Genomic DNA, 26,986 nt, shown 5'->3' with positions numbered 1-26,986 from the left:
AAATTGCAAAGATTAATCGTTCCTATAATGTTATACAATTGTACTTTGTATGATCAAGGGGAGATGATTTAAGAGCTATTTTTCTGCAATTATGTAGGCTTTTAATGTCTTAATTCAAATCAGGTAACATACACATTACTAAAAAAAAAAAGAAAACAATATTAGAAGTGGAAAGACAATGCAAAGTACTTCAAAATGTTAATATTCAGGGTAAATTTCTTCACTACCTTATCACATTTCAATAGATTTGATATAGTAGTCGTCTTTGCCATTGAAATATCTACCTTCATGTATGTCATTGCAAAAAAAAGTTTCTCCATCTATTTTAGGAAAGGGAGATTGTAATACATTGACTTTGTGCATTGATCACGTTTTTATGATAATCACTTTGTACATTATATCTGTAGCGTTACAACTCAAGGAATGTCAACATTTAGAGAATTCAACTCGGCTGATTTATATATATCTACATTGTAGAGAATACGATTATAGCATCAAATTTTTCATCTTCACCTGCATCACGGTGAGATGGTTCTTTATTATCTGTATGATCGTGTGTCCATTGCACCAAAATGATTGATACAATGAATTTCACGTTTGTAAAGAGTTTTAAATCAAAGTAGTGTATTGATACTGAAAACAGACTGAATTGTAACCTGCCTGGTTTGTAGAAACTTGATGTGTACATGTTTGGTGAAATCGAAGGTTAAAAAAGTGAGAACTTTGAATAAATGATACCATATGGAAGCTTTTTGTAATGAAAGTCACAATAGACACAAAGTGTGAATGGAATCCTTTGTCCGACTCTCAATGCCCCGTCCTATCGTTACGTTCAAGCCCGAGTGTGACTTGCGGGTTTACTATTTTTGCTGTCCGCAGGTCGCCCGCATTGGCAATGTCTCGCATGTATCTCACATGCAAGTCTGATCTGCACAAAGAGAAGTTTTGAACATTTTTTCGGGTGAGTTGCAGGCAATCACCCGCACGGCTTGCACGGAACGATGCGACAGAGCCTTTATTTTCAATGTTTGCTTTTTTTTGTAAGAGATTATTCCACTAATCTAATCTTATCACAACCACTGACACATGAAATATTTGATTCCACATCCAGTGCTCTTTTTTTCCAATTATTTTATTCAGACTTTATTAACTAAGAACACCATTATTTGTACAATTAACACTTGGAAAATACATTTGTTCTTTACAAATTCTATGAAAATTTCAATACTTAATTGAAATATGGAGGTCGTCTCTTGTAAAGGAAACCAAATTATCATTTTCATACAATTGATAGTTTTCCATTTATGTGGTAACCCAACTGAATTTAAATCCCTGCTTAGCCACATGCTTTATCATTATGTATGTAAAATATGGTAATCGAACCGATCTGAATGTGAATGGATATGTGGAAGTGAAATAATTAAGCAAGTTACAGTTATTATCCTTTAGGATTTGACATTCTTCCCCTTTCGTCAATTACTAAATGTTAATGAAAATTACAAAATACACAAATTTCATGATTTCAGTCAAAAAGCTGCTTTTTTTTCAAAGCACAAGCAGCTCTTCCCTCCAGAACAGTGGCCACTACACGTAGCAAACACAAAAATTGTGCATCTTATTATATACATGTATACACAATAAAGTTGTACTAATAAGTGTTTATGTACTCACATTTGTACATCCATGTTCAAAATAAGAAATTAATTATACAGAGTATGTGCTTTATGTCACAAAAATATATATGTACATAGACAAATATAGAGATTTGGGCATCCAAGTCGTTAGCCTGCGTGCAATTTCATTCTCATAAATCTCACTGATTTTGATTTCATATGGCCAAATTATGGTAAGAATAAACTACAGTAATCCCGGGCTTGCAGTTCAATACTATATAATGAAATTCAAATTTTTGAGAAAAAAAAATTGAACAAAAATGTCTTACACTATCTGAAGTGGTAACAAATTTGCCCACTTATGATTTGATTAGTGGCTGAACGAGAAGCAAGTTGATTGAACTTGCAAATGATGAGAACAATGACATGTTTTATGAAACGGACAACAAGGGGTAATATGAAAAGTATGAAGCTGATCGAGCTTTAATTCTGACTAATCAAGAATGAGGCGTTTCTTTACATTATTCATAGCCATTCAATTGTATTCATCCCCCTAAAATGGTCTGCAGTAAATTAGCAATAAACATTCTTTTAAAAAACTACACTAGTTGATCAATGAAGTTCAATTTCAAGATCTGACATTGTGAAAAAGCGTTTTCACAAAACATAATCCCAAAAGTCCTAATCACATTACATGGTGAGTTTTTAGACATTTGTTAAACTTGACATCAAATGGACATAAATTTTATACATTTTTCTCTGTCCTATCAACAGAAAATGTCTTCCTTTCCGACCTTACACTCAACATGAATAACAAAGCCATTTTTTTGTTCCGTGAATCATGCACATCCTCATTTGTCATGCAAATCTCAACTTGATTAGGAAAATTTTGGGTGGAAATGGGGCAACATGCACATTTAAGGAATAAATAAAAAATATCAACATACATGTATTTTAACTTTTGCACACAACAAAAGGGGAAATCAAGGGGGGGGGGTGAGGAATCAAGACTCTTGGTTGAATATTTTTAGAATTCATGCACACTTTTAATTTTTCTAAAAATAATAAATAAGGAATCCAGCAACATGGAATTGGGATATCATAAACCACTACGGCATCTCAAATCGTACCACATTGTATACACCACTGTACATACAACTGTCAATGAACTTTTGACAAAGATGAATGACGAACATGTATTACAAACTAATTTCAAAGTTATTTTTCATCTACATAATTACTTCTCGAAAACAGATTATTCCTTCAAAATTGGAAATGAACATTTTCGATTTATTGTCATTTATTAGAATTCTAGCACCAAACTTATTTATTGGCCATGGTCATGGGTGGTCATTTTACAAAGTAAACTAACATTTTGGATTAAAGAAAACAATGCATCAGGGTCAGATGTGGGGTTTAGTCTTTAAATGAACCCCAAATCTAATACATATATTCTTCAACAGAGATTAGCTCCAAAAGCTTAATGGTTCCCTGTCATGCGTTTTCAAAGATGGTGGCCCAAATGACGGAGTCGAGAATTATTTTTCACAAGAGCCATATGTAAAAGCATGTGCAATGTATTTGTTCATAAATGCAGCAAATAAATAAGCCTGCATATTGCTGCAAGGACTAGGAATCATCAACTGGCCCATCAGGGCCCCGTCTTACAAAGAGTTGCGATTGGTCCAATCAACCACAACTATGGAAAGCCATCAACGTCAACATCTATTATGCATGTTTGTTCAAAATATTTTCTAGATATGATGTATATTCATATACATCATTTGTTTTTTTTGGTGAAAATTGAGTGTGTTTATTTTTGTTTACAAAGGACATCATGCAAATTTCTGAGAAAAAATTATGACATTGATGGCTTTCCATACAGTTGAGGTTGATCGGATAAATCGTAACTATTTGTAAGAGGGGGCCTTAATCTCTACGTGTCTGTAGTGATAGGTTTTTTTGTAAATCATATTGTTTTCTACTTTTATGAAATTAACTCAGTGTGAATACACTTTGCCAATCATATAAAAATATCTTCATATTATGCTGTTGTACTCTGTAATATCAGTCAGCATTGTATGACCCCTTCACACTCTCCAAAACAGAGCAAGAGACAGAACAATACATTTGAGGACTAAATCAATTGCTGTTGGCCGTTTGTGAAGTATTAAAAGTGAAAAAATACATGTAGCTGGTATTGTACGTTAAGTTCAAATTTGTGAAGATTTGGCCTCCGAAAACAAATTAAACCTGTCCATTCATTCTATGTACATCAAGCATGGACCATCAGATTATGATTATTACATGAATAATAAAAATCAAAGAATGTTCTACAAATTAACTTCAAATGAAAAAAAAATCAGCAAATCACATTATAAATACAATCAATATTACTTACAATACCTCAATTTAAACTGTTTTTAAAGTAATGTACACAGGATTGGTATGTTGCATTGGAAACTAAGGATACATAGGGGGGGGGGGTGAACTAATATACAAACTACACATCAGCCATACAGAGAACGCCTTCCAGGAAGGAAAATATAAACATTAATTGGCATAAATATGAAAGATGAATAAAGGAATCAAGGTCTATTTACACGTGGTCTCTTACTTGAGAGCCTTCATTTTTTGGATGAAGAACTTCTCCAAGACGTCGGCACACTGGTAGTATGGTGTGTCTGTTGGGTTGTAGAAGCGACAGTTGTCAAAGATCTTGCCGATGTCGGCGGCAAAGTCACTCAGCTTGACGTAATGCTTGTTCTTCAGGCGGTCCTCCACCGTTGAGAGGTCTGTAGTGAAAGGAAATCATATTTGATTATTGAGTCTGATCATTAATTGCTGGAAGATGGTTACCATGTATAAGAAAGTAAGATATTTTACACAAAAGAATGGGATCAGATAAGGTATTACATTTCATTATCTATTTATATTTCTTTCATAGTTTGTAAATCTCAAAACTGATTATTCTAACCTATTCACCTATCCATCCATCCATTCGTTCAACAATCAGTCCAGTCCAGTCCATATTTTATTGTTCGAAATAGACATGAAATTAAATACTCTGAAAATTTGTTTTGCCCAATTGATCGTGGGCCCAGCAGCCGCTGTGCAGCACCAGATCGATGACGAGGCTCTATCCAGCATATGTTTAACGCCAAATGGGAGCAGCAACTCCCATCTTTTAACGTCTTTTGGTCTGATGCGGCCGGGATTTGAACTCATTTCATTTTTATCATCATCATTTTAAAAAATATATAATTTAGGGTGGATGGAAGGGATAAATGGTATTGTGATATCCTTTAAATTGAATTGACATCTCATCACCTACTTTCATATTCAAATGATCTTTTAATTATCAACCACATCCAATCTTCGTGTAAAGATCTCAATGCATATGTAATGAAACACCTGCAAACTCAATCTAAAAAGACACTAGACCAATCTTACCCATGGGTTCTTTGATGACATCATAGTAATCCGGTGCATCTAATTCGCTGACTGGTTCTAAGAAAGGCCAAGCCATCTTGTGACTCTGCAACAAACAATCATTGGAAAAGAATGAAGGTGAAAGGCAATTAGTCTCCATTCATTGCAAGACAAATAAAAAATACACAACATGCCCTAATGTCGCAATAAATTCATTATTTTGGGGGCCATTTTTGTTTATATATTTGTTAAAAATGAAAAAAAAAGTCATTATTTCACCCAAAATTAGCAATCTACTAGCAATTTAAAGTGAGTATAAGGCAAAAACATACACAAAAGCAAATTTATGGCAAATTTCATATGCTAATTTGCATGATTAATACAAAAATATTAACAATTTTTTGAAAATTTTACTTTTCAGTCTTGTAGTTTACATCTGGCTCTACGCCCATGCAAATTTTTGCGGCGATAGTGCAATCAGCGGCCGAGATCTGAAGGGGAGGGGGTGAAATAGACCCTCCCCCAGTATATCCTGGTCTGAAATAGCCCAGTTAAATTAGGATTAAGGGTTTCAAGCATATATTTTGTCTTGAAGCAAAAAATCTCTGCAATTGGATGTGGTTCAACAGTAAAGGTTTGAATCGTACTCATGCCAAATTTATTGCTGAACGATGAAGAATGGCTGATTGGCATTCAACCCAGGTGAGACAACGGGTACCTCGCAGGAATTAATTCCTTGAAATGCAGTGCTCATAAGAGCTGCTCTGCTAACACAAAGGTAATTATGCTGCAGTACTTTAGATTGCTAAAAGACTTCTGAGAAAGGATGTGTTATATGCATTAAGGAAGTATAATTATCATCATAATGAAAACCTGATAGAACTCACCTGGAGTTGTCTAAGCATCTTCTTGAGATGATCGTAGTCCTTGCCAGTCAAGGTCTTCTGTTTAGCCAGGTTCTGTATGGTTGTTGTCTTGCACCCTGGACAGATGTAGTTATCAATACCTTCTGCTTCATCCTGGGAGATACCAACGCAGTGGCCGTGGAACCAATCGTTGCATCGGTCGCAACCAATGTAAAACCTAAAATGACAAGGCGGGCGATTCAACAAAACGTCTTTGAGTTCTTTTCCTATCACTGGACTTGGACAAGAATAGAAATCGGTAGGGAGAGGTCTGGGCCTCGTCTTACAATGAGTTACGATTGATCCGATCAACCTCAAATGTATGGAAATCCATCAGTGTCGTATTTTCTTTCTAAAGTAAAATTGGCCTGTGTAAACAAAGAGAAGCACACTAATTTCTCAAGAAAGCAGTGAATGTATGAATTAACAGCATATCTAGAAAATATTTTGAACAAACAGGCATTTTAGATGTTGGTGTTGCTGGCTTTCTTTAGCTGTGGTTGATTGGCTCAATCTTTGTAAGACTGAATATGGGCAAACCTACCCCTCCCTTTATAATGGGATCTATCTGTTCTGTCTGTATATGCCTTGGACTTCTAGTTCATTAAAAAGAGGGGCACATGCTTTCACACTATTGCGGTTCGAGCGGTTATTGAAGTGGGGTAGAAATGTACAGAAAAAACATTTTAAAAATGCATCTAAGAGATCTATAAATACATTTGGAGCTTTCCTTTTCTAAAACAGGCCCCTGTACATGAATTAATTTGATGTTACATAATACAATTAAGACATTTTCAAAGGACAGCTAAAATAGATGTATCTTTCTGGTTCAACAGCAATAACAAAAAATCAGTGGAGACTTGCGACAATGAATGCAGGTAATGACTCACTGTGCTTCATCATATGGCTGTTTACAGATGCAGTAGAGTTCCTCCTCGACTTCTTGCTTCTTGGTCTTGCATTCATCACACACATATTCCTTGAGGCTCGCAGCTGTCTTCTCTGAGACCTTGACACAGGTGCCATGGAACCAGTTCTGACAAACATCACAACCAATGTAAAACCTGGAGGAGAGAGGAAATATGGTAAAATCCAAGCACTAAACAAAATCGAGGTCAACATTTCATCCACACTGTAATATACTTAAAGGGGAATCCAGCCTTGTTCATATGTTGTGTTTGAAAGGAGAAAAATAAATAAAACAGAATTGTGAAAGTTTGAAAGAAATTGGACAAACAGTAAGAAAGTTATGGCTGTTTTAAAAGTGAGATACCTAAGACTATGTAGATTTCAAATTGGCAACTGGATGAGTAAACTAGAGATGCTCGGCGGGTCGCGCAGCCGAGCACATGTATCCCCCGAACCCATCGGGTCATCCGTCATTGCGATATATAGAGCTCACACTGAAATTTGACAAATAAATACAATTATCATGGCGACAATGACCTTAGCATACAGGTCCCCCAAGCCCATCTACCATCCAAGTGTGGTTGAAAAATGACTTACGGTTGCGGAGAAAGAGAGTCTTGCATGTAAACTTCAACGTTGACCTGAAAATGACCTTTGACCTTACCATGTAACCTCTGACTGCAGCATAACATGCAGGTACCCCAAGTCCATCTAACATCCAAGTTTGGTTGAAAAGTGACTTACGGTTGCGGAGTTAGGTGTCATAAGAGTCTTGCATGTAAATTTTAACGTTGATCTGAAAATGACCTTTGACCTTACCATGTGACCTCCGACTGCAGCATAACATGCAGGTACCCCAAATCAATCTACCATCCAAGTTTGGTTGAAAAGTGACTTACGGTTGCAGAGTTAGGTGTCATAAGAGAGTCTTGCATGTAACTTTAACGTTGACCTGAAAATGACCTTTGACCTTACCACGTGACCTCCGACTGCAGCATAACATACAGGTTCCCCAAGTCCATCTACCATCCAAGTTTGGTTGAAAAGTTACTTGCGGTTGCAGAGTTAGGTGTCAGAAGAGAGTCATGCATGTAAACTTTAATGTTGACCTGAAAATGACCTTTGACCTTACCATGTGACCTCTAACTGCAGCATAACATGCAGGTCCCCCAAGTCCATGTACCATCCAAGCTTGGTTGAAAAGTGACTTACGGTTGTGGAGATTTGTGTCATAAGGTTTGTGACGGACGACGTTTGGATCACTCAGTTTCGACAAAAACTCTTGTTACCATGGCAATAATGTCTCCGCCCACACCAAAATCTACAGGCGGCTTTGCTTTACCATAATGGACCTTCATGCCACATTAAAAGATGATCGGAGAAGAAATGCAGCTGGTAGAGCGCTCACAAGGACATCTCTGCTATTTCCACAAAAACTCTTGTTGCCATGGCTACGATGTCTCCGCACACACCAAAATCGATAGGCGGCTTTGCTATACCATACTCAACCTTCATGCCAAATTTGAAGATGATCGGAGAAGAAATGCAGCTGATAGAGCACTCACAAGGAAATCTCTGCGGCGGCGGCCAAATCCATAGTATCCTCCGAACTCTGTTCGGGGGATACAATTATGACATGGGGCAAGGACAACTTTCCCATAGGCCATGTACTCTATTATCCGTGATTTGTAGTTTTCTCCTAAGTACCCATTCCCCTGGGCCTGTAATCTAAATATTACCTAGGTAGTATATTGTTTGACGTCCTCATGAAAGAAAAATATATTTTGAAGTAAAACTTTTGAAAAGAATGTCATTTTAGCCATTCATGTATTGGAGTACATGGAAGAGTAGTCCTTGCCTTACATCACTATGACATCACATTTGTGGCCAATTTGAAGTCTCCATGGGTATAGTGATTACCAATATTCACAACTTTAAAAAAATGCATAACTTTTTTTATTGTTTGTCCAAAAACTTTCACCTATCAACTTGTCTGATTTTCCCTTTTCCTTTAAAAGCAAGTTTTTATTTGGGTTGGATTTCCACTTAATGGCCTATCTGCATATATATTTCTGATTGACAACCTGAATAGGGAAATACATTAGACAATGTGAAATATCAACTTTGCAAAAACTAATTTACAAGAAAGTAAACATTATCAAAGTATATGTACAGTCATAATTGAACATATTAACGTGTTGAACATGATATGATTCATTGAAGTACCTGTACACATTCTTCACAGACCTGAGCTAAGGGCCACACAGGAAAGGCCAAGGACTCAAGAGGTTCAGATTTATATTCCCATGTACTGTAACTATACAAAGTTAATATGAAGAATTTAGGGATTTGGACAGATCTCAGTGGACATAATGCCACGGACCTGTTGCTTTCGCGACAACCAGCCTATGTTATGCTCCAAGAATTACAAATATTATGTACCGCATGGACAAAGAATGTTAATACCATGACCATATAAAGTGTTATTCAGGGGCCGTGGAACATGGGAGGGGGGCGATTTCAGCTTCGGTTAAGATTTTGATGTTGATTCCCCCAACATGGTCTAGGTTTGTTGACCCAAAATGACCTTTGACCTGGGTTATGTGACCTCACACTCTGACAGGATGTTCAGTAATACTTGATAACCATAACGTCTAAGTTTCATAAACTAGGCCCATATACTTTTGAAGTTATGATGACATTTCGAAAACTTAACCTCTGGTTGAGATTTGATGTTCACGACGCCGCTGCCGTCAGAAAAGCCGCACCTATAGGTATCGCACTGCTATTCAGGCGAGAAAATAACTGATACCTTGTTCAGAAGCTACAAACCTTGTTTCATCATAGGGTGTCTTGCATATACAGAAGAGCTGAGTGTTTCCTGCAGGGGCACCTATAGCAGCAACTGCTGGTTTAGGTAAAGCAGTCGGACCTTCCTGCATGGTCTCTATGATGAGCCTTGAGGCTTCTTCACGCTCTTTTATCTCTGCTTCAGCCTTTGCCTTCTTAGCAGCATGGACTGCCTTGGACTTCTTACTTGCATTCATCTTTTTCTGGGCCCTGGCCTTGGCAATCTTCTTCCTCGCAGCAGTGGCCGCTGATGTCTTCTGGGTGTTGACCGACCTGGAAGTGCCGCCGGCTTTCTCAGTCTTGACCTTCTTAGGTTTGATCAAGCCTTTCGATTCCTTCTCTCTCCTCTTCTGGGCCCACCTCTCTCTTCTGACCTCATTCTGTGAGAATAATTAAATGATTTAAAGGTTGGATTCTGTATTATGACAAATCAATCAATAAGTGTAAAACAAATGTTCTGAATCCCTGATTGCCATTCAACATTGATAAGGGAAAATGAAGGAAGGCACTAATCTCTCACAATCATTCCAATGAAAACCATTCAAATTTTCTTCCAAAATAAAAATCAAGACAATGCATGGTTCATTTGTTGAGAGGAACATTGAAAAACAATCATCTTGATTTAACACGAAAAGATTCATTCTCCTGTGTATCTACGAATGACAAGTGGTTTAACGGTATATGATCAAAATTGAAAGAATTGATGAAAACATCTATCAAATAATCATGGCTTACAAAGTCTTAGGAGACAGTAACCACATTTCAAGTTAAGCCCTAAGACAGGGCCGTAAAATCAGAAAACTACACATGAAGAATGATATGTTGTTTATATTAAGCACTAGATTAATATTTTGTTCTAAATAAGGATTTGGATTATCATAAATACAATAAAACAATTATGATCCTTACATAAACATCCATCTTGAGTCTCTTCTCTAGCTGACTGCGTTTGAGCAATATGACTTCTCTGAGCCTGTCTTTATGTGTCTCAAGGAGAGCCTTCTTCTTGACGATCTCCTCTCTCTCCTGCCTCATTGCTAGGAGTTTCCTCTTCCGATCATGTCTCTCCTCTTTCTCAATACGATCCAACATTGACTTCATCACCATCTGACATGCATGTTCTCTGCAGAGAGACATACATCAAAAGCAAGAATCACTAATATGACTGCATTTCTTTCCACAACATCATCAATTTTTTGCATATTTGACCTTATATTGGGAAATATTGACATCTTTATTTTCATATGTTGTGGCTCCAAAAGGAAAGAGCCTATTTATAAATGTTTTCATATTTTGCATACATTCTATAGGGGAGACGTTTGAACAAATCTTGATTCTGCATCATGTTTTTCGTTAGAAACTGTACATCAGGTTATTATTTCAGTCACTTTTGCCTTGATTGTGATAGGAAGAGGCTGAAACAATAGGCTCTTTGAAGTAACACATCACAGTGACCCTGACCCAAGCCAAGCTCACTTGTTCAGCACGAGTACCAGGGCATAGCCATTGTAAGATTTTTGTTTAAAAAATGGAAAAGTATATTCTTCTCAAAATAGTCAACAAAGCGAATATCAAATTGTTACCTTTGTGTTTTTTCCTTCTCCTTTGACTGTTTCCGATATTGCTCCTGCATTTGCTGTCTCGACTGTTGTTTCTGGAAAACAGAAAGACATTTTCATTTCAGATAACACTCTAATTTGAACACCATTACATTGCTAAACTACTGTGCAAGCAAAATTCAATATAACATATAATCTTGGATGGTAATTTTTGCTGTAACACCATGTAAGTCAGGAAGGTTATCTTTCTGATAATAGTTCACGAACAAACACTTAATCTCAACGTTTTGAGCAGAAAAACCTCTCTTCATCATGAATATCACTGAAAACCTTGTCATCCGGTCTTACCACCAAGTAAACATTCAAAGCTCACAAGGCTCTTCTTGGTTTGTTCTCACACACTGAAAAGTCAGATGTGTTAACACAAGCCCAACAAATGCCATATAAACAGTAACAAAGCAAATTACAGGTCCTTTCTAACAGGCATACACTCCAATACAGATGAACACCTGAGCCCTGTCTTACAAAGAGTTGCGATTGATCCCATCAGCAGAGCTGCCAAGTTGTATTTTGCATTTTCAGTATTCTTATCCCCCAAAATCAGTATTTTTACCGTGTGAGATAAATATTTTGTATTTTTCCCCCCAAAAGTGTATTTCATAATAAAATGCTTAGCGCACTCGCCCATCACGGCGCTCAAGCTGCATGCAAGCTAAAATGTGCACTGCTCTTGCAGATGAAAAAAAAACAACATTGAAACTTGTGTATATCTCACCCTGGTTTTTACAAAAATGATTGAACAAAAAACAAGTTACCTGAAATTACATTGATCTTATAACCATATTTGTGTATGTTTTTTTTAATTTTTTTTTTAAAATACAAAAAACATATTTTTTAAAGAAAAAACGTACTGCCGTATTTTGGTTGCAAAAACATACTAAATACGGAAAAATCGTACTACTTGGCAGCTCTGCATCAGCCACAACTATGGATGGCCAGCAACATCAACATCTAAAATTCAAATTTGTTCAAAATATATCCTTGATATAATGTATGTTCCCGGTAGGAAGAAATTCCTTGAATGCTTGAGCGCCTAGGCAGCCCAGCTAAAGCCGGGGTAATAATAAAAGCAGGGCCCGCTGGGAGAACAGTTTTCAGAACTGAAGTGGTTTCCCTGGGTAAATATATCTATATTATCATTATTCATACACTCATCATTCTCAAATTCAGCACTGTGATTCTCTTTGTTTACTCAGGAGATTGTGCAAATTTCCTGCAGAAAAAAATTATGGAATGGATGGAGTTCCATACAGTTGAGATTGATTGGATCAATCGTTACTCTTTGTAAGACGGGCTAAGATGCCTTCATGGTGGATTGACAATTTAAGGCCTGTTCAGATATAGCTTATTTGCAGGCATGTGATATTACTAGAATATAAATACCTTTTGAGTAACCCTGAGATGATCGGGTGTGAACTGCTTATGTGCTTGGATGGCTGCTAACGGCGTTTGACCTTGTCCTTGCTTAGCTTTCTGGAGGAGCTCCAGTTGCTGTTTGATTAGGTTTACCTACAAAAAGACAACATGGAAGACATTGGGTACCATATTCAGAACTGCTTGAAGTTTACAATTCAGAGCAATTGGATGATTCGACGCATACCAAAACTCAACAAGCAGAGGATGATGCACAAAACAAGTGACAACATAAAATCTTTTACAAGCACACAGCATGCACCTGAATTTCCTGAAGAAGGTATGGCAAACACATCATTCAGATCATACCACCATCACTGATTCCTTGAGTTACAACTTTGAAAGCTCATGAACATGAAAAAGTTTAAGTTTCAATTGTGCATAAGAGCTATGTGGCAGATAATTATGTTGGAGAGACAGGATTGGAGTGGACATATCACACTGTTGCAATGTACTGGTAAGAATGTGTATATATTCAAATATTTTTTAATCATTTTACATTCTATTCAATTTCAATTTCATGGCATTTGCCCTGAAGACAATCTCTTTGAAGCAAGACCTGGATAATGAGCCATATCCAGCCTTAAACTGATCCATAACCTAACTCAGCTCCAATGCTAATCATGATCTTAATATCATCCTGACCAAACCCTCAAATAAGACAAAATCCTACACTGATTCTTGCGTATGATCAATGGTGAAAATCTGCCAATCACTACGCTTTATGCTACAGTGCCCAGGTTATCCTGATCTTACCTGCTGTTGCGGAGTAAGAGCAGATAGAACCTGGTTTCCCACCACCCCAGCAGCGCCACTGGTTGATGGTCCCGATGCTGCTACCTGCACCCCTGGTCTTATTGGGGATATTGAAGTCATTCCTGTCGATGTCTTCTGTATGAGTAGGTTATCCCCTTGGGTCTGGGCTAGACGGATAGGTTTAGCCTGAGGTGATTGAGGCAGGTTGGTGTTCAGGTTGTGAGATTTGATGGAGATCTGGGGCTGCTGCGGGAGACTGGCAATCTTCAAGTAGATGGACGGAAGAAAGGAGAGTATTGTCAGAAGATTTTCCTAATAGTTCATTCAATCTAAACCTTACAACAACACAAAACATTCATGACAATTTCTGAACGAGCAGATGAATTTCAAAAAATGCTACACCTTTAATGTCATCAAAAACTCCTTTGGAAATAAATTCTTAAATGTCTTGCTTCAAAACTGCTTTAAGAGCATCTAACATGATCCTGACATTGGCAAGTATAAGTATAATCTCATTCATTTTTTTTTTTATCTTTGACTTCAATTCAAAAGACTGCCATCAATAACATCAACATGCAACTGTCTGAATGCTGACCTTGGTAATCTGTGGTTGTTGGACTGGTTTCTGGGCCAGTCTCTGCTGTTGAGACACTAGGTTCGCCGGTGAAGTGATGGTGGTCACAGCTGCAGCGGCCGCTGCTGCTTGTTGCTTCTGAGTTTGCTGAGTCTGCTGAACTGCCTGCACGGCTGCTTGGAGATTCACCTGGGGTATGCTTCCTGGGGTAGATCCTGAATATGATAACGAAACTAACTCAGAAATACTGCACATCAAATTAATGGGTTTCACGATAAATACCACTGTGGTTAAGGATTACAAAAGGAGTTCGTACGGAATCCAACAAAAATGACCACTGTTACGGCCTTCCTGAAATAATATTTCTTTAGTTCAAATGAAAACGTGTAATGTTCTTAGGCTATCATGGCTGTAGCACAACATGAATTGCAGTAATAATGGAAACAAATATTAGGCTCGGATGTTCAAGGTTGAATACTTTATGGAATTGTCCTTAAAGTAAAGCAAAGGAGTGCACTTAATGTCTATGAAGGGATACAGTCAATTGTTATTCAGTGTATAATTTATGGCAATGACGGCTAAATGGCAGATAAAACCATGCTCCAAGCAGTCTCACCTTGGGAAGCATTAGGCGTCAAGACCAGCCTCTGTAGAACTGCTCCTTGACTGGTCTGGGTCTGGATGAGTTGGGCTGGGATCATCTGGCCTGTTCCTTGGACCTGGACCTGAGCGGGTGTGATGACAAACTTCTGCCCACCAACCTGCAGAACCTGGGCTTGGTTGCTGAAGACCTGGGCTTGACCGGTCAACTGGGGCTGACCTATAGAACGGGAGAAGTGAAATGTTGTTACAAGTATGATACATATATATATATATATATATATAAAACATTGAATATCAAATATATCACAGTAAACAGAATATGAAAACACTTTTAACAAGATACCCAATGAATAGGATTTACGTCTGACAAACAAGGTCACTCTTTCCTACTCCACTCAATATTTATTATGTTAGTGAGTGAAGAATTGAAAAAAAAGCTATGCAAACACATTTAATATCACTCATCTTTGTCTTTGGGGAAATGGAATAAATATTTTCTTCATACTAGGAATGATTGAAGAAGCATAAGTTTAGAAAGTCAGAATCCACGCTTCAATTTTCCGTGGGTGAAAAATATCATCTGACGGACAATGCAAGTCAATAAAATAGAAGAGAATAAACTGACCCTGAGCTGGAGAAGTGGTTGCAGCCACCGTTGTAGCACCCACTGGGGTGGTTGCTGCTTGCACCTTGACACCGATAGGAACCGTGCCTCCAGGTGCAATCTGCTGTACACCGGCGGGTTTGATGGCTGTTACCTTGCCTGGAGTATTGGGAGCTATGATGGTGGTGGATTGTGCACCACCAGCGGCGCTGGCTACACCAGGTAGAGGCATCTGCTTGATGACCTTCAGGGTACCGGCACCCCCAGCGCCGGGGGAGTTGGTGATGACGTAACGGGCTTGACCCGCAGCTGCAGGGTTGTTGGCGGTGATGATGCGTGCCTGGTGGTGGATGGGTAGAGTCAAAGGGATCTTCTTAGCTTACATATGATACTTGGCAGCCCTGGTGGCTGATTCATAATACTTGTTATAATAACAATTAATGCAATTAATTGCAATAACAGTTAAAAGCTACTGACTTAAATCAATTTGACTGGCTGATAGAAAACGTGCTATAGATATTATACATATGTTATTATAACAAATTTTTATGAAAAAGAACCATGGACAAATTCAAAACTAACAAACAACAATACTTCTGACTTAAACGTACAAAGTGCTCGATACAAAACACTCCAAAATCATAACCCTTATTGTTGGATTCATTCATGTAAAGCATATATGAACCAACAGCCTTAACCCTCAATCTCCCGGGGTATTTTGATTCTTGTCATTCCCGAGGGGGGGCCATTATGGCCCCCCCTTAAGATCTCAGCCGTGGATTGCGCGATCACAACGAAAATTTGCATGATGGTAGAGAATGACGTAATCTACGCAGTTGCATTGGTAAATTTCACTGAATTCATATATTTTTATTTTATATGAATTAATTATGCTAATTTATTCATGAAATCATACTTTTTGCTCTGATTCACTAAATAAAGCTCCTAGAATGCTATTTTTTGGTGAAAATATTCTTTATAGCATTCCTTACAATTGTGAATGAAAAAAATTCTGGTACCAAGACCGATTTCTTATGTATTTTATTGTTTTTTTAATTTCTTATGTATTTTTGTGTTTTTTTACTTTTTGTTTTTTATTGTTTTTTCGATGGAAATCGTTCCAGACTTAATTCTAATCATAAACACGGCAAAATTAATTAAGTTTAATCATTAAAAGTAGAAATAATGATACATTTATGAATTTTGGCCAAATACACTATTTGCATTGGATTTGTACATGAAATCACGTTTATGAGCAATTTTGGGTCTGACATGCGCTTACATAATGTTGCGTAATGTCGTAACCGCGTACCCTGGCGTCACAAATTTGGTCTCAAAATTTGCGCGAGACTTGAAAGTAAAAAGTCAGTGAGCGGCGAGGTCAAAAAATTTTGCGTAGCAGATATATCGCGAATATTGTCGAGGGGGGGCCATAATGGCCCCCCCCCCGGGAGGATTAGGGTTAAAGCATCCCCCAGGTTCTTACCCATGACACATTCTGAGCAGTGTAGTCTTATTGGCCATTGAATTATCACACACTCATTCACTACTTAATACATTCATATCTGAATAATTATGTTAATAAATAGCAAAAGAGATACCTGTCCTCTCAAAAACACTTAAGTTTCTCTACATGAATAATATTATAGGCTACATGTAATATCTTCTGTATTTAATACTGATTGTATATTTCAAGACAAATCATTTATAATACACAGGCAATGAGAGTCAACACATGGTGAGAGTCAGTTTGCTATCCCTCTTAGACTAGCTATATGTAACACACAGTCATGAGGGACCAAACAGTGTTGGTCAGTGCACTCTCTCATTCAATTTCACTTACCTGTTGAGTTCCACCTGGTCCTGAGATGTACTGTATTGTAGTACCCGGGGGTAAACCTTTATTCTTGGCTCCCATTGATGCAATGTTACCCATGGAGATGGTTGTCTTAGGTGCTCCTGTCTTGGCCACAGTTACAATCACCTTGGCACCTTGGCTGGATACACCTAGACGCTTCTGGAGACAGAGAGAGAGAGAGAATAAAGAGCTTTTACAAATTAGTTAACCTTTTGCTATTAAGATACAAGCTGCAAGACATTACTCAGAATTATCCCAATACACACAACTATTTCATTCAATATCAGAAAAAAAACCAGAAGTTCTATGTATAGCTGCGAATGTCTGCAGTCATCCCAAAATAACCAATATTCAAATTGACAATACCTGATAAATTGATGATTGTTTTAACTTAAAGTATACATCTTCCTTAATGATCCATTGAATCTTAGGAAGCATATAATGTCAAGCAGATTGGTGGCCACTAAACACAGGATTTCACTGTAGACAGGAGCTGGAAAGACAGATTTGATGGTAGTTGTAACATATAGGTGTAAATATACAGTTGCAATATATAGCTGTAGAATATACAGTTGTAACATGTATAGTTGTTAAATATATACAGTTGTTGTAACCTAAATAAAGTTGGAACACACGTATACAATTCTAACAGTTGTATTATAACACTCGACAGTGCGCCTCTTCCACCATCTCACCTGTTGCATCTGCAACCTCTGGTTTTTGAGTTGTTCTTCTAACTCCTGCTTCACCTGCTCAGCTACAGACTTGGAGCCCTTGACAGTAGGTATGGTCACCTTGCTTCCCTTGGGTGTCACAGCCAGTCTGACGGCAGTCTCGTTCTCCTTATTGTGGGTGCTCTTTAGGGCTAACGCCTTGGCTTCCTTTTCACGCGCTTCTTTCTCCTTGTATTTCTCCCTGGCCTGTTGCTTCAATTGCCTGAAAGATTACAAAAACATATTTTTAAAAATTCTGGAAATTGGTTACTATATGGCAAGTTCCCCCAAGTCTGCGCAGTCTCCCTTGTCTGCGGATACACGTATCTGCGCGATTTTTGTAAAATAAGATACACAGCGAACACAAGCTTTACACATGTAATACCTAGACAGATAGGAGGTGGGCAGTTCCACGGTTACGGAGTGACATTCAGAAACAACTTTTTTGCATTCAAACAAAGATATTGGCCATATTTGAATAGTTATTTGCAAAGAAATGGTACCTGACAGTAGTTGCTGAAACCCACTTTTCAAAATAACAACATTTTTTATTTTGATCAACTGAATTAATGAGATATGAATATTCATAAACTTGGTTACGGAGTGACGCAAAATGGACATGCACATTTGAGGAGAAAACATAATGCTCAAACTCTGTGAATTTTGAATTGCTATCATAATTTTGATTTATTGATTGGATTCTATGTTGTTCTAGCTTTAATATGCTGCATTACATAAAAAAATTGGTGTATTATTTCATTAATTACAACTTAAAACGTAAACCCATACCTGGTTACGGAGTGACATCAGAAATATCCACTCACGGGCAACGTAAATGAACTTATATATTAAAATTTTTGTTTGATATGATGTAAAATGATGACCTTCAGATTATCCAAAAGAAAATTTTACAAAACAAGCAATAGTTTTCTGTTAAATTGAAATTAAGTAAAAAACAATATATGTAGTCCCATGTATAGAATTTCTTGTATGGTTTGGATTCTCCTATAAGGAGATGCATAAGAAAAAAAATTGTGGCTAATAATGTTCCCCTTTTGTATTTATGAAATTCCATGAGTTTTGATAGAAAAATTTGATCCAGATTTGAAATAGAGCCAATACAAATTTTTGGAAAATGTCCACTTTTACTTGGAATTGCCCAGGTATTAATTTGAAAAATCTGACTCAAAATGGTAGGAAAAATAAAGAATTTTTAGCATTTCATGTGACGGCCTCAAAATGCAGCCTTTCTCATCAATATAATATAATGATAACGCATTCTTGTATAGCGCATATCACATTATGTCACAACGTCCCTATGCGCTTCCAAAGGACTTCGATATTATTACCCTGGCTTCAAAATCCCTGAATCACATGCGAAGTGAATGGTTGCACAGATATGGGGCACCATTTTTCCAAGAAAATCGTATATTTCTTTCAAATCTTTATGAGATAATTGGCACACTTACTCCAAATAATATAAGGAATATTATCAATTGAAAGATTTTGTGAAATAAAAAGAACTTTAAATCTAAACTCAAATCTCCAACAAGTTGCTTCATTACACAACCCCCTTCCCCTTAATGTTAGAGTGGTTGCCTCATTTCCATGGTGAAATTTATATTACTCAATTTTTTCAGAAAATGATGTAAATGAAAAGGTTTACATCATGCAGGAAAATATGAATAAACAACACGAACATAAATAAAAAATAATGATCTTTACAGTACAGAGGCACATGATACAGTTCTCTATTGCACAGAAAATATGAGAGTCACTAAAGGATTTATGACATTTCAAAAATGTTTTTATCATATGTTAACCCAAAGAAGTACCGGTACACAGCTTTCTAACTTTAAAATTAATCTTCATTTGCTCCGAAAAATTTGCAACAATCAATAATTTCCTCTTCCTATCATACTTTAAAAATATAAATATGGATAAAACGTAAGTCAGTCCAAAATAATAAATGAACAGATTTACCAAAAAGTTGTCAGTTTAGTGTTATCGCATTGCCAATTTACATGATTACCGCAAGATTAACATTTTTTTTATGGTCTCGAATGTTTAAGTACATTTCTTTCTTTTCTAACCACGTTCTATATGTAAGTGTTAACATTCAGAATGAGAAGCCCCAAAGACATTGTACATCTATGAGTTGATCTTACCTCTCACAGAACTGCTGAACTTCCCACAGTTCCAGTTCTTCTTCTGGAACCCATACCTCGATGGTCTGTGGACCTTTTGGTTTCTCTGGGACCACTCTCCGTGAGGGTGTGATGCTTGATCTTAGACCAGATCGCTGGGGTTTGTGCACCTCTGTTAAGGAGAGATGTAGGTTGTATAGTTGTTAGAATATAAAGTAAAGTGCAAATGGGGAAAGCATGGATATCAAAGGGGAGGTTCACCCTGAAGAAATGTTTGTTGAAAAAATAATAAAAAATATTGGTGAAGGTTTGAAGGAAATCCATTATAAGAGATTAAGAAAGTTATAAGTTTGGGATTTGTGACGTCATAAATGAGTAACTGTCCCATATGCTATGTAATATAAAATGCATAAATTTCAATTTTTGAATGGTTCGTAATGACTTATTTTATTTTTAGGAATGAGTGTGAAATGACTGTCTAATGATACACTGACAGTATAGTAAAAAACCAATTTCATTGATTTTTTATAATACAATATGTAAGAAAGCTGCACGCATATGATGTCATTAAAAAAAATAACTTTTTATTATTTGATGGATTTTTCTCAAACATTCAGCAATATTTTTATTGTTTCTGCTATTTTTACAATAAACTTTCTGTCAGGGTGAACTTTCCCTTTAAAGAAGATCTTCCATATTTTGTACTGTAAGCTAGTTTTTTTTAATAACATGATAGCTCGAAGTGACAAATGGTAAACAATTTGATTCTAAATTATAGATTTTCTAAATTCATAATTGTTTTATTAATAATCTGATTGCTACTTTACTACAAATTTAACAAATTCTTTTCTATAACCTCTTCTTGCAATTATTGATCATTAAAAGTGTTGACATATTCTGTTTCAGTTGGACTACAAACTCAGTCAAAAGCTGATAAAACAAACTTCATTTTACCTGGTGTGGAGAAGGAAGTCTCTTTGGGTACAATAATCTTGCGCACCAAGTACTGAGATCTGACACCACTCGTAGTAACATCCCGCCGATCGATGATCTCTGATGTGATCCTTTCCCTATCCGTATTGATGATAGTGACACCATTGTTGTTGGGTGGTTTAATGTTGATGTCATCCCACCGTATGCAAGCCCACAGGATACGAAGCAGCAGACTCACGGCTGACAGCGACCTCACAGTCTGCAGTCGATACCTCCAGCAGATCTTGAAGGATGGACGGGCACAAGGGTAAGGCCAGAAGTCTCCTACATTCTTGGTGTTGGATATGTAGCCTTCTACTTCAAGTTTACCTCCACGTCTGCTGAGACGCCTGAGATTGTGCTGAGGCAACACCAAGATGCTTCTCTTCCTGCTGCGAGTGGAGAACATATAGCAGATGGGCAAGGGTTTGGCAAGGCGCTTGATAGGACGCCTTCCCTTTGGTCCTTTCTCAAGGCGCACACGGTCATTGGTTCTCCGTGGTTTTGGAATGGCAGCCAACTCTTCTTTCAAAGCACTCTCCAGTTTGATGATCTCTGCCTGAATCATGGTCTGGGTGACTGAGGTGTCAATCTTGCTTAAAATACTCTCTGTTGTTGTTGTTGTGGTTGTGTTGCTGGCAATGAGTTCTTTCAATTCACGGCTGATCATGGTAGACGTGGTTGTTGTAGTGGTTTTTGTGACAGTTGTCATAACAGTCTCTGATTTCTCTGTCACAACAACCGAAATGGTAGTTGCTGGTACATCTTCGACTGCATCCATGTCGACTTCATTAAGAACCTTACTTTCAGAGGTTTTAATTTCTTGTGACTGTTTAATCTCGGAAGTCACATGGACTTTCCTTTCTTCATGTTCAGTTACTTTCACATTAGTCAATAGAGTATCTGTCTCCATAGGGCTTTCCACATGAGTTTCACATTGTTCAAAGTTTCCTTTAGTGGAAACATTAGTTCTTGATACATTTGAAGCCTGAACTTCCATTGATTCATCTAAACTCTCAATCTTAGTTTTCTGGGAAGCATCCTGAAGTGATGTAGCATCAACAGATGATGTCACTTGAGAGCAATCGTCTTTCAGTTGCAGATCAGATTCTTTGCTTGGCGTCAAAGGGACTTCATTTATCGTATTACTAGTATCTATTTGTGGGCCTTCTATAGTAGTTGATACTGCAACATTGGAATCCTCAACAAGAGGTTCACCTGGTTGTTTCATGTCACATGGTGCAGCTTCAGGATCTGTTTCCATTGAGTTCTCTTGATTCTCAAACTTGACTGCCGTCGAGACATCTGGAACTACTTTGGTACTCTCAACAGATTGCATTGATTCCAACACAGTAGACTCTTGCACACGTTTCAAACTCTGTTGATCTGTATCACTGATAACAGCAGTGTCTGTTTCTATCAGTTTATTGTTGGCAGAATCTGGCAATGTGTCGACACATGCATTATCACTCACGGCGTTAATGAGCTGTTCATCTCTTGAGCTATCCGATTTTTGGGCAGGACCCGTATCTATAGCATGCTCTTGCTCAACAGATGGTGTGAGCTCTGTTTCTTCATGTAAAGTTCTTTCAGGCGGGTCACAAGAATGAATGTTGATGTCGCCCTTGTTTAATTGTTCACTCTCTACATTTGGCTCCGCTTCCATGTCTATTGTGGCTTTGATTTCCCCTTGGTCTGGACTAACATTGATGTTATCTCCCTGCAATGGAGGAAGGACATCCTTGGCCACTCGATCAACATTATTATGGTCCATTACTAAGATGGGATTCACTTTGGTCTCTGCAGCAAGAGAACTATCCACACAATTCACGTTCTCATAGATAGATGCCTTGTCATTAGGTTCCGAAATGTTTACATCTGCACTTATACAATCAGTTTCATGATGTTGCATATTGGAGATATCCTGTGGTGGCAATCTTTCACACTTTGGCTCTTGTAGATCTGCGTGATCTGAGGAATGGAAGAGTCCAGAAGCAGCTATATTACTGTTATTATTTGAAGTAGACAAATTTGTTCCAAGGGACTTTGCACTTTCCTCAATAATTTCAGTTACAGTGCCACCAACACCACTTGATGGAGATGGCATACATTCAAGCATGTTAGTGCCTGAAATAGCTTGCTTAGTCCTTTCTCCATCACAACTTGATTCAACCACTTCTGGTTGTGAAAGACCACTCTCAAGAAGTTCAGAATCCATGGATACAATAGTTCCTGTTTCGTTGGATAATAAAACACTATCAAGATGATTATGCTGCATGTTCTCTAAGTTCTGTTTTTCGGGATGAACACTGTCCTTTGTAGATTCCATCTCTTGAGGGGGTTGATCTATCTCCATTGTAGGTGGTGAGGGTTGATGCAAAGCAACTGAAGCCAAATCTTCTTGCTTGTCTGCCTGTGGTGTTTCAGTGGGTTGCTGATCCATTGGCACTGGTTCTGACAAAGAGGCAGTTTCATCCTGTTGATCTTGATCCATTGGAATGTCCATATTCAGCAGAGAAGCATCTCTCAGTTTTTCTTGTGAAAGCTGAGGCTCTTGTTCAGCAGAAGTCACTTCAGCTTCCTCAATCAAGCTGTTTTCAGATGTCACTGGAGGAATTTCTGAAGGCCTAGCTCTCAAGGTATCATCTGTCAATATGATAGGATTTCTGGGCGAATCATTTTCCAAAGACTTGGCACTAGTTTCCATCATCTGTTCTTTTTCCTCTGAACTCTTCCCTGGAGTCTCAACTTCCAGGGATGATGAAAGAGTTGTGTCTTTGTGTTCCCCAGCTTGAACGCCTGGTGCACTCTGCATTTCATCACTGCTAGAATGTTTAGGACTCATAGGAGGTAACTGTTCCGATAGTAATCTTTCATCTGCTTTGGTGAGCATTTCCTTGAAAGTATCTTGATTGGAAGAAGAATTTTTGGCAAGTTGTGTTGTAGATGGTTCCTGGACATCTGATGTACTTTGGGTTTTCAACTCAGCTGGTTCAGTAAGACTTCCATCCATTGCTCCTAATGTCAATTCTGATTGTGGAATGCAAACTGGAGGCACTATAGGCGCAACACTAGCCTGTTGATCAGTCTTATCTGTTATAGTTTCTTCCGCTTTCATAACTGATTTTGCCACAACAGTCTGACCAACCCCTGATATTGTTGCAGATGTCTCTATTGCGGGCGTTTCTACGCTCATGGTAGGTTTTTGAGTTGATTCACTACTACTAGAAACATTTAGTTCTTTAATATCACTCAACAGTTTTGATTTCTCTGAAGCAGTTGGTGGGGTTGAAGCATCTTCTGATTTTACAGATGGTATCGGAGCTACAGGTGTGGATTTTGTAGGTGCAGATTCAGTTGGTTGGGCACTTGTCGATGGAATTGCTTGAGAAGGTAAAGGTTCCTTTTTATTTTTCACATTGGCAGCACTGGTTACTTTACCAGACAGAGATGTTTTAGCTGCTGTTGATGACTGACGATACACCTGGGGTTTTCTTGCTCTCCTGACTTCCATCTGTTGCTTCATACCTTCTACAACACCCTGCACGGCCTTGATGTCACCACCAGCAGCAAGCTTTGCCTTCAGGACCTTCAGCATCTGCTCTTTCTCCTCCACCAACTTTTGTTGTTTGGCATACTTCCCAATCTCTGACTTGAACTTTATTGTCTCCTCAAAGTGCTGTTTGGAACGACTCTCTAATAGCCCCTCGAGTCTGGACTTGTAAGGAATCTTCCTGTACACAGTGTGATTCCTCAATGCAATGGAAATGTTAAGCTCATTCATGATTTGAGGTGTTTTCTTCGCAGCTATTCCAAGAAATTTCCCTCCAACATCTGTTGATTCAGCCATCTTGTCTTCATTTTCTGCCTTTTCTTCACAAGATTTCTGTATGGATGTGTCATCAGGATCCTTATTGTTTTTATCCAACCCACTAGACCCCAAGCTATCACCGGGGGATGAATCATTGGGTGTTTGGATCTTGCCCTCATTCATCCTTGATTCGTCTTCTTCTGCCTTTTCACTCTGCTCTGATTCTTTTGTCATATCAACATCCATTTTCACCTCCTCATCAGCTGTCTTGGTATCCATCTTCTCTTCCATCGTCACTTCCGTAGGCATCTCAATCTCCTTTTCACTATTTTCAGGCTCCTCTGCATCATCAGTGGCTGCTGCAACTGGTTCTTTGCCCTCCTCTTTCTTCTGGGTACCTGCCTCTTCTGTCTCTGCGGATGGCAGTTTGTCCTCACCGGTGTCCATCTCCTCTTCCATCTTGGGGTTGTCAACTGGTGGGTAGCCCCACTTTCCAGCTGAAGAAAAACCATATGACAGGAAAAAGAATTTAAAAAAAAATTGGCTAATCTGTTAAAAACAAATTTATGCTTTCTTTGTTATGCAAATATAATGAAAGTGAAATGTCATAACCTTAAAAGTCACGGGGGGGGGGGGGTGCTTAAACATTTTTTTTAGATCAATTTGTAATGCAAAAGGTTTGCCTTGCATATTTCATAACTATTTTTTTCAAGTCTTGCACAACTTTTGAGACCATATTTGTGATGCCCGTGTACATGGGTTTTGTTAAATTTAGCAACATTTCGAAGTGCATGTCAGACCAATAATTACTCAAAAAGGTGATTTCCCAAACAAATCAAATGCAAATTCTGTTTCTACTATGTACAGAAGATGAAATTCATACATGTAACTCTATCAATATTTTAACCTTTGCTAATCAAAATCATTCTTGTAATGTTTTCATCGCAAAAAAAAGTGAAATGCACTGCATCACGCGATTCTGTACAGCAGCAGTGTTGACTTTGAAAACAACTAAAAGATGAATAATTATTTCCCAAAGACACCATTCATATGATGATGAAATACATGCACTAATTTCATGGACCTTCCATAACCTTTGACCTTGATCAATTGACCTGAACCTTGTGCATAGTGGTCAGTGATACTTAATTCTTCTTATCCATTTACTTTCAAAGTTATGGTAAAACATTAAAAAAGAAATACCTCCAATATGGTCAAACTTCATTAACCCCTAAATGATCATTGACCTAAATCATGAGCCCTGAAACTCATGCTTTGCAAGACAATTAGTGATACTTGATGACCCCTAAATGTATGTCCAAGTTTCATGAACGAGATCCATAAAATTTCAAAGTAATGACATTACAAAAAATACACCAACATGATCAAAGTTCAGACTCTAAATCAACTTTGACCTTAATCCTGTGACCTGAAACTCTTGCAAGACCATCAGTAATACTTGATTACGCTTATGTCAAAGGTTCTTGAACTAGCTCCATACACTTTTTAAGTTATAATTAATGACCTTTCCAAACTTAACCTTAGTTAAGATTTCAATGTTGATACCCCCAACATAGTCTTGACCCGAACCTTTGACCTTGGTCATGTGACCTGAAACTCATGCAACATGATCAGTGATACTTGATATTATGTCCAAGTTTCATGAAATACGTGTACAGTAGGTCCATATACTTTCTAAGTTAAGATGACATTTCAAACACTTAATCCTTGGGATTGATTGCCCATTTAATGAGTAAGATTATCATTGCTGCAACTTAAGGACGTTCCAAAGTTATGTTTGTGCGCATCATGATCTGTGCACATTTTACACTCTGCGCGCTGACGTTACAATGGATGAACAGGTGATTAATCAGCTGTAGGTACATGTATGAGCTGATTTTTCTCATTATCTGCACCCTAACAGCAGATCCGATATGTTACTTTATGAAGTTAATAAACTGGAATTATTCCATGGACCAATTTTTTTAAATACCCATTTAAAAATACATGTACTTAACTCTGCAGTGCTACAAAGTATGTCGAATACGACCCCAAGTTTGAATAAATGGAAGAGGTTTTTCCTCACATAGATACAAAGCATTTGGCACGCTTTTGGTGTTTTAAAAAGCACATTTTGTTCTAATGAAAGTGCTGATAGTTTGAAATCAAGCACAAGAACCCCTATTTTGTAATGTTTGCACCTCTTT

The 26,986-nt window shown here is 37.7% G+C and overlaps 1 protein-coding gene across 1 annotated transcript in view; it reads right to left on the bottom strand.

Moving 5' to 3' along the window:
• Window positions 1–1,114: 1,114 nt before the first annotated feature.
• The window catches only part of LOC129268957 (nucleosome-remodeling factor subunit BPTF-like), a 36,010-nt gene continuing 10,138 nt past the window's right edge, over window positions 1,115–26,986 (bottom strand). Inside the window, exons 6-21 of the mRNA XM_054906409.2 lie at window positions 20,951–25,276; window positions 20,018–20,168; window positions 17,832–18,072; window positions 17,122–17,295; window positions 15,300–15,618; window positions 14,688–14,891; window positions 14,093–14,286; window positions 13,498–13,761; window positions 12,712–12,837; window positions 11,293–11,363; window positions 10,619–10,832; window positions 9,692–10,089; window positions 6,841–7,014; window positions 5,933–6,128; window positions 5,067–5,151; window positions 1,115–4,408 (exon numbers count right to left, since the gene is read on the bottom strand). Coding sequence (XP_054762384.2) covers window positions 4,227–4,408; window positions 5,067–5,151; window positions 5,933–6,128; window positions 6,841–7,014; window positions 9,692–10,089; window positions 10,619–10,832; window positions 11,293–11,363; window positions 12,712–12,837; window positions 13,498–13,761; window positions 14,093–14,286; window positions 14,688–14,891; window positions 15,300–15,618; window positions 17,122–17,295; window positions 17,832–18,072; window positions 20,018–20,168; window positions 20,951–25,276 — 7,319 coding nt within the window. The 3' untranslated portion in view covers window positions 1,115–4,226. The remainder of the gene's footprint in view (window positions 4,409–5,066; window positions 5,152–5,932; window positions 6,129–6,840; window positions 7,015–9,691; window positions 10,090–10,618; window positions 10,833–11,292; window positions 11,364–12,711; window positions 12,838–13,497; window positions 13,762–14,092; window positions 14,287–14,687; window positions 14,892–15,299; window positions 15,619–17,121; window positions 17,296–17,831; window positions 18,073–20,017; window positions 20,169–20,950; window positions 25,277–26,986) is intronic.

The sequence above is a fragment of the Lytechinus pictus genome, chromosome 10, assembly GCF_037042905.1.
Source record: "Lytechinus pictus isolate F3 Inbred chromosome 10, Lp3.0, whole genome shotgun sequence".
NCBI lineage: Eukaryota > Metazoa > Echinodermata > Echinoidea > Temnopleuroida > Toxopneustidae > Lytechinus > Lytechinus pictus.
Note: the sequence above shows the minus strand (reverse complement) of the source record. Positions and strands in the feature narration are given on the sequence as shown.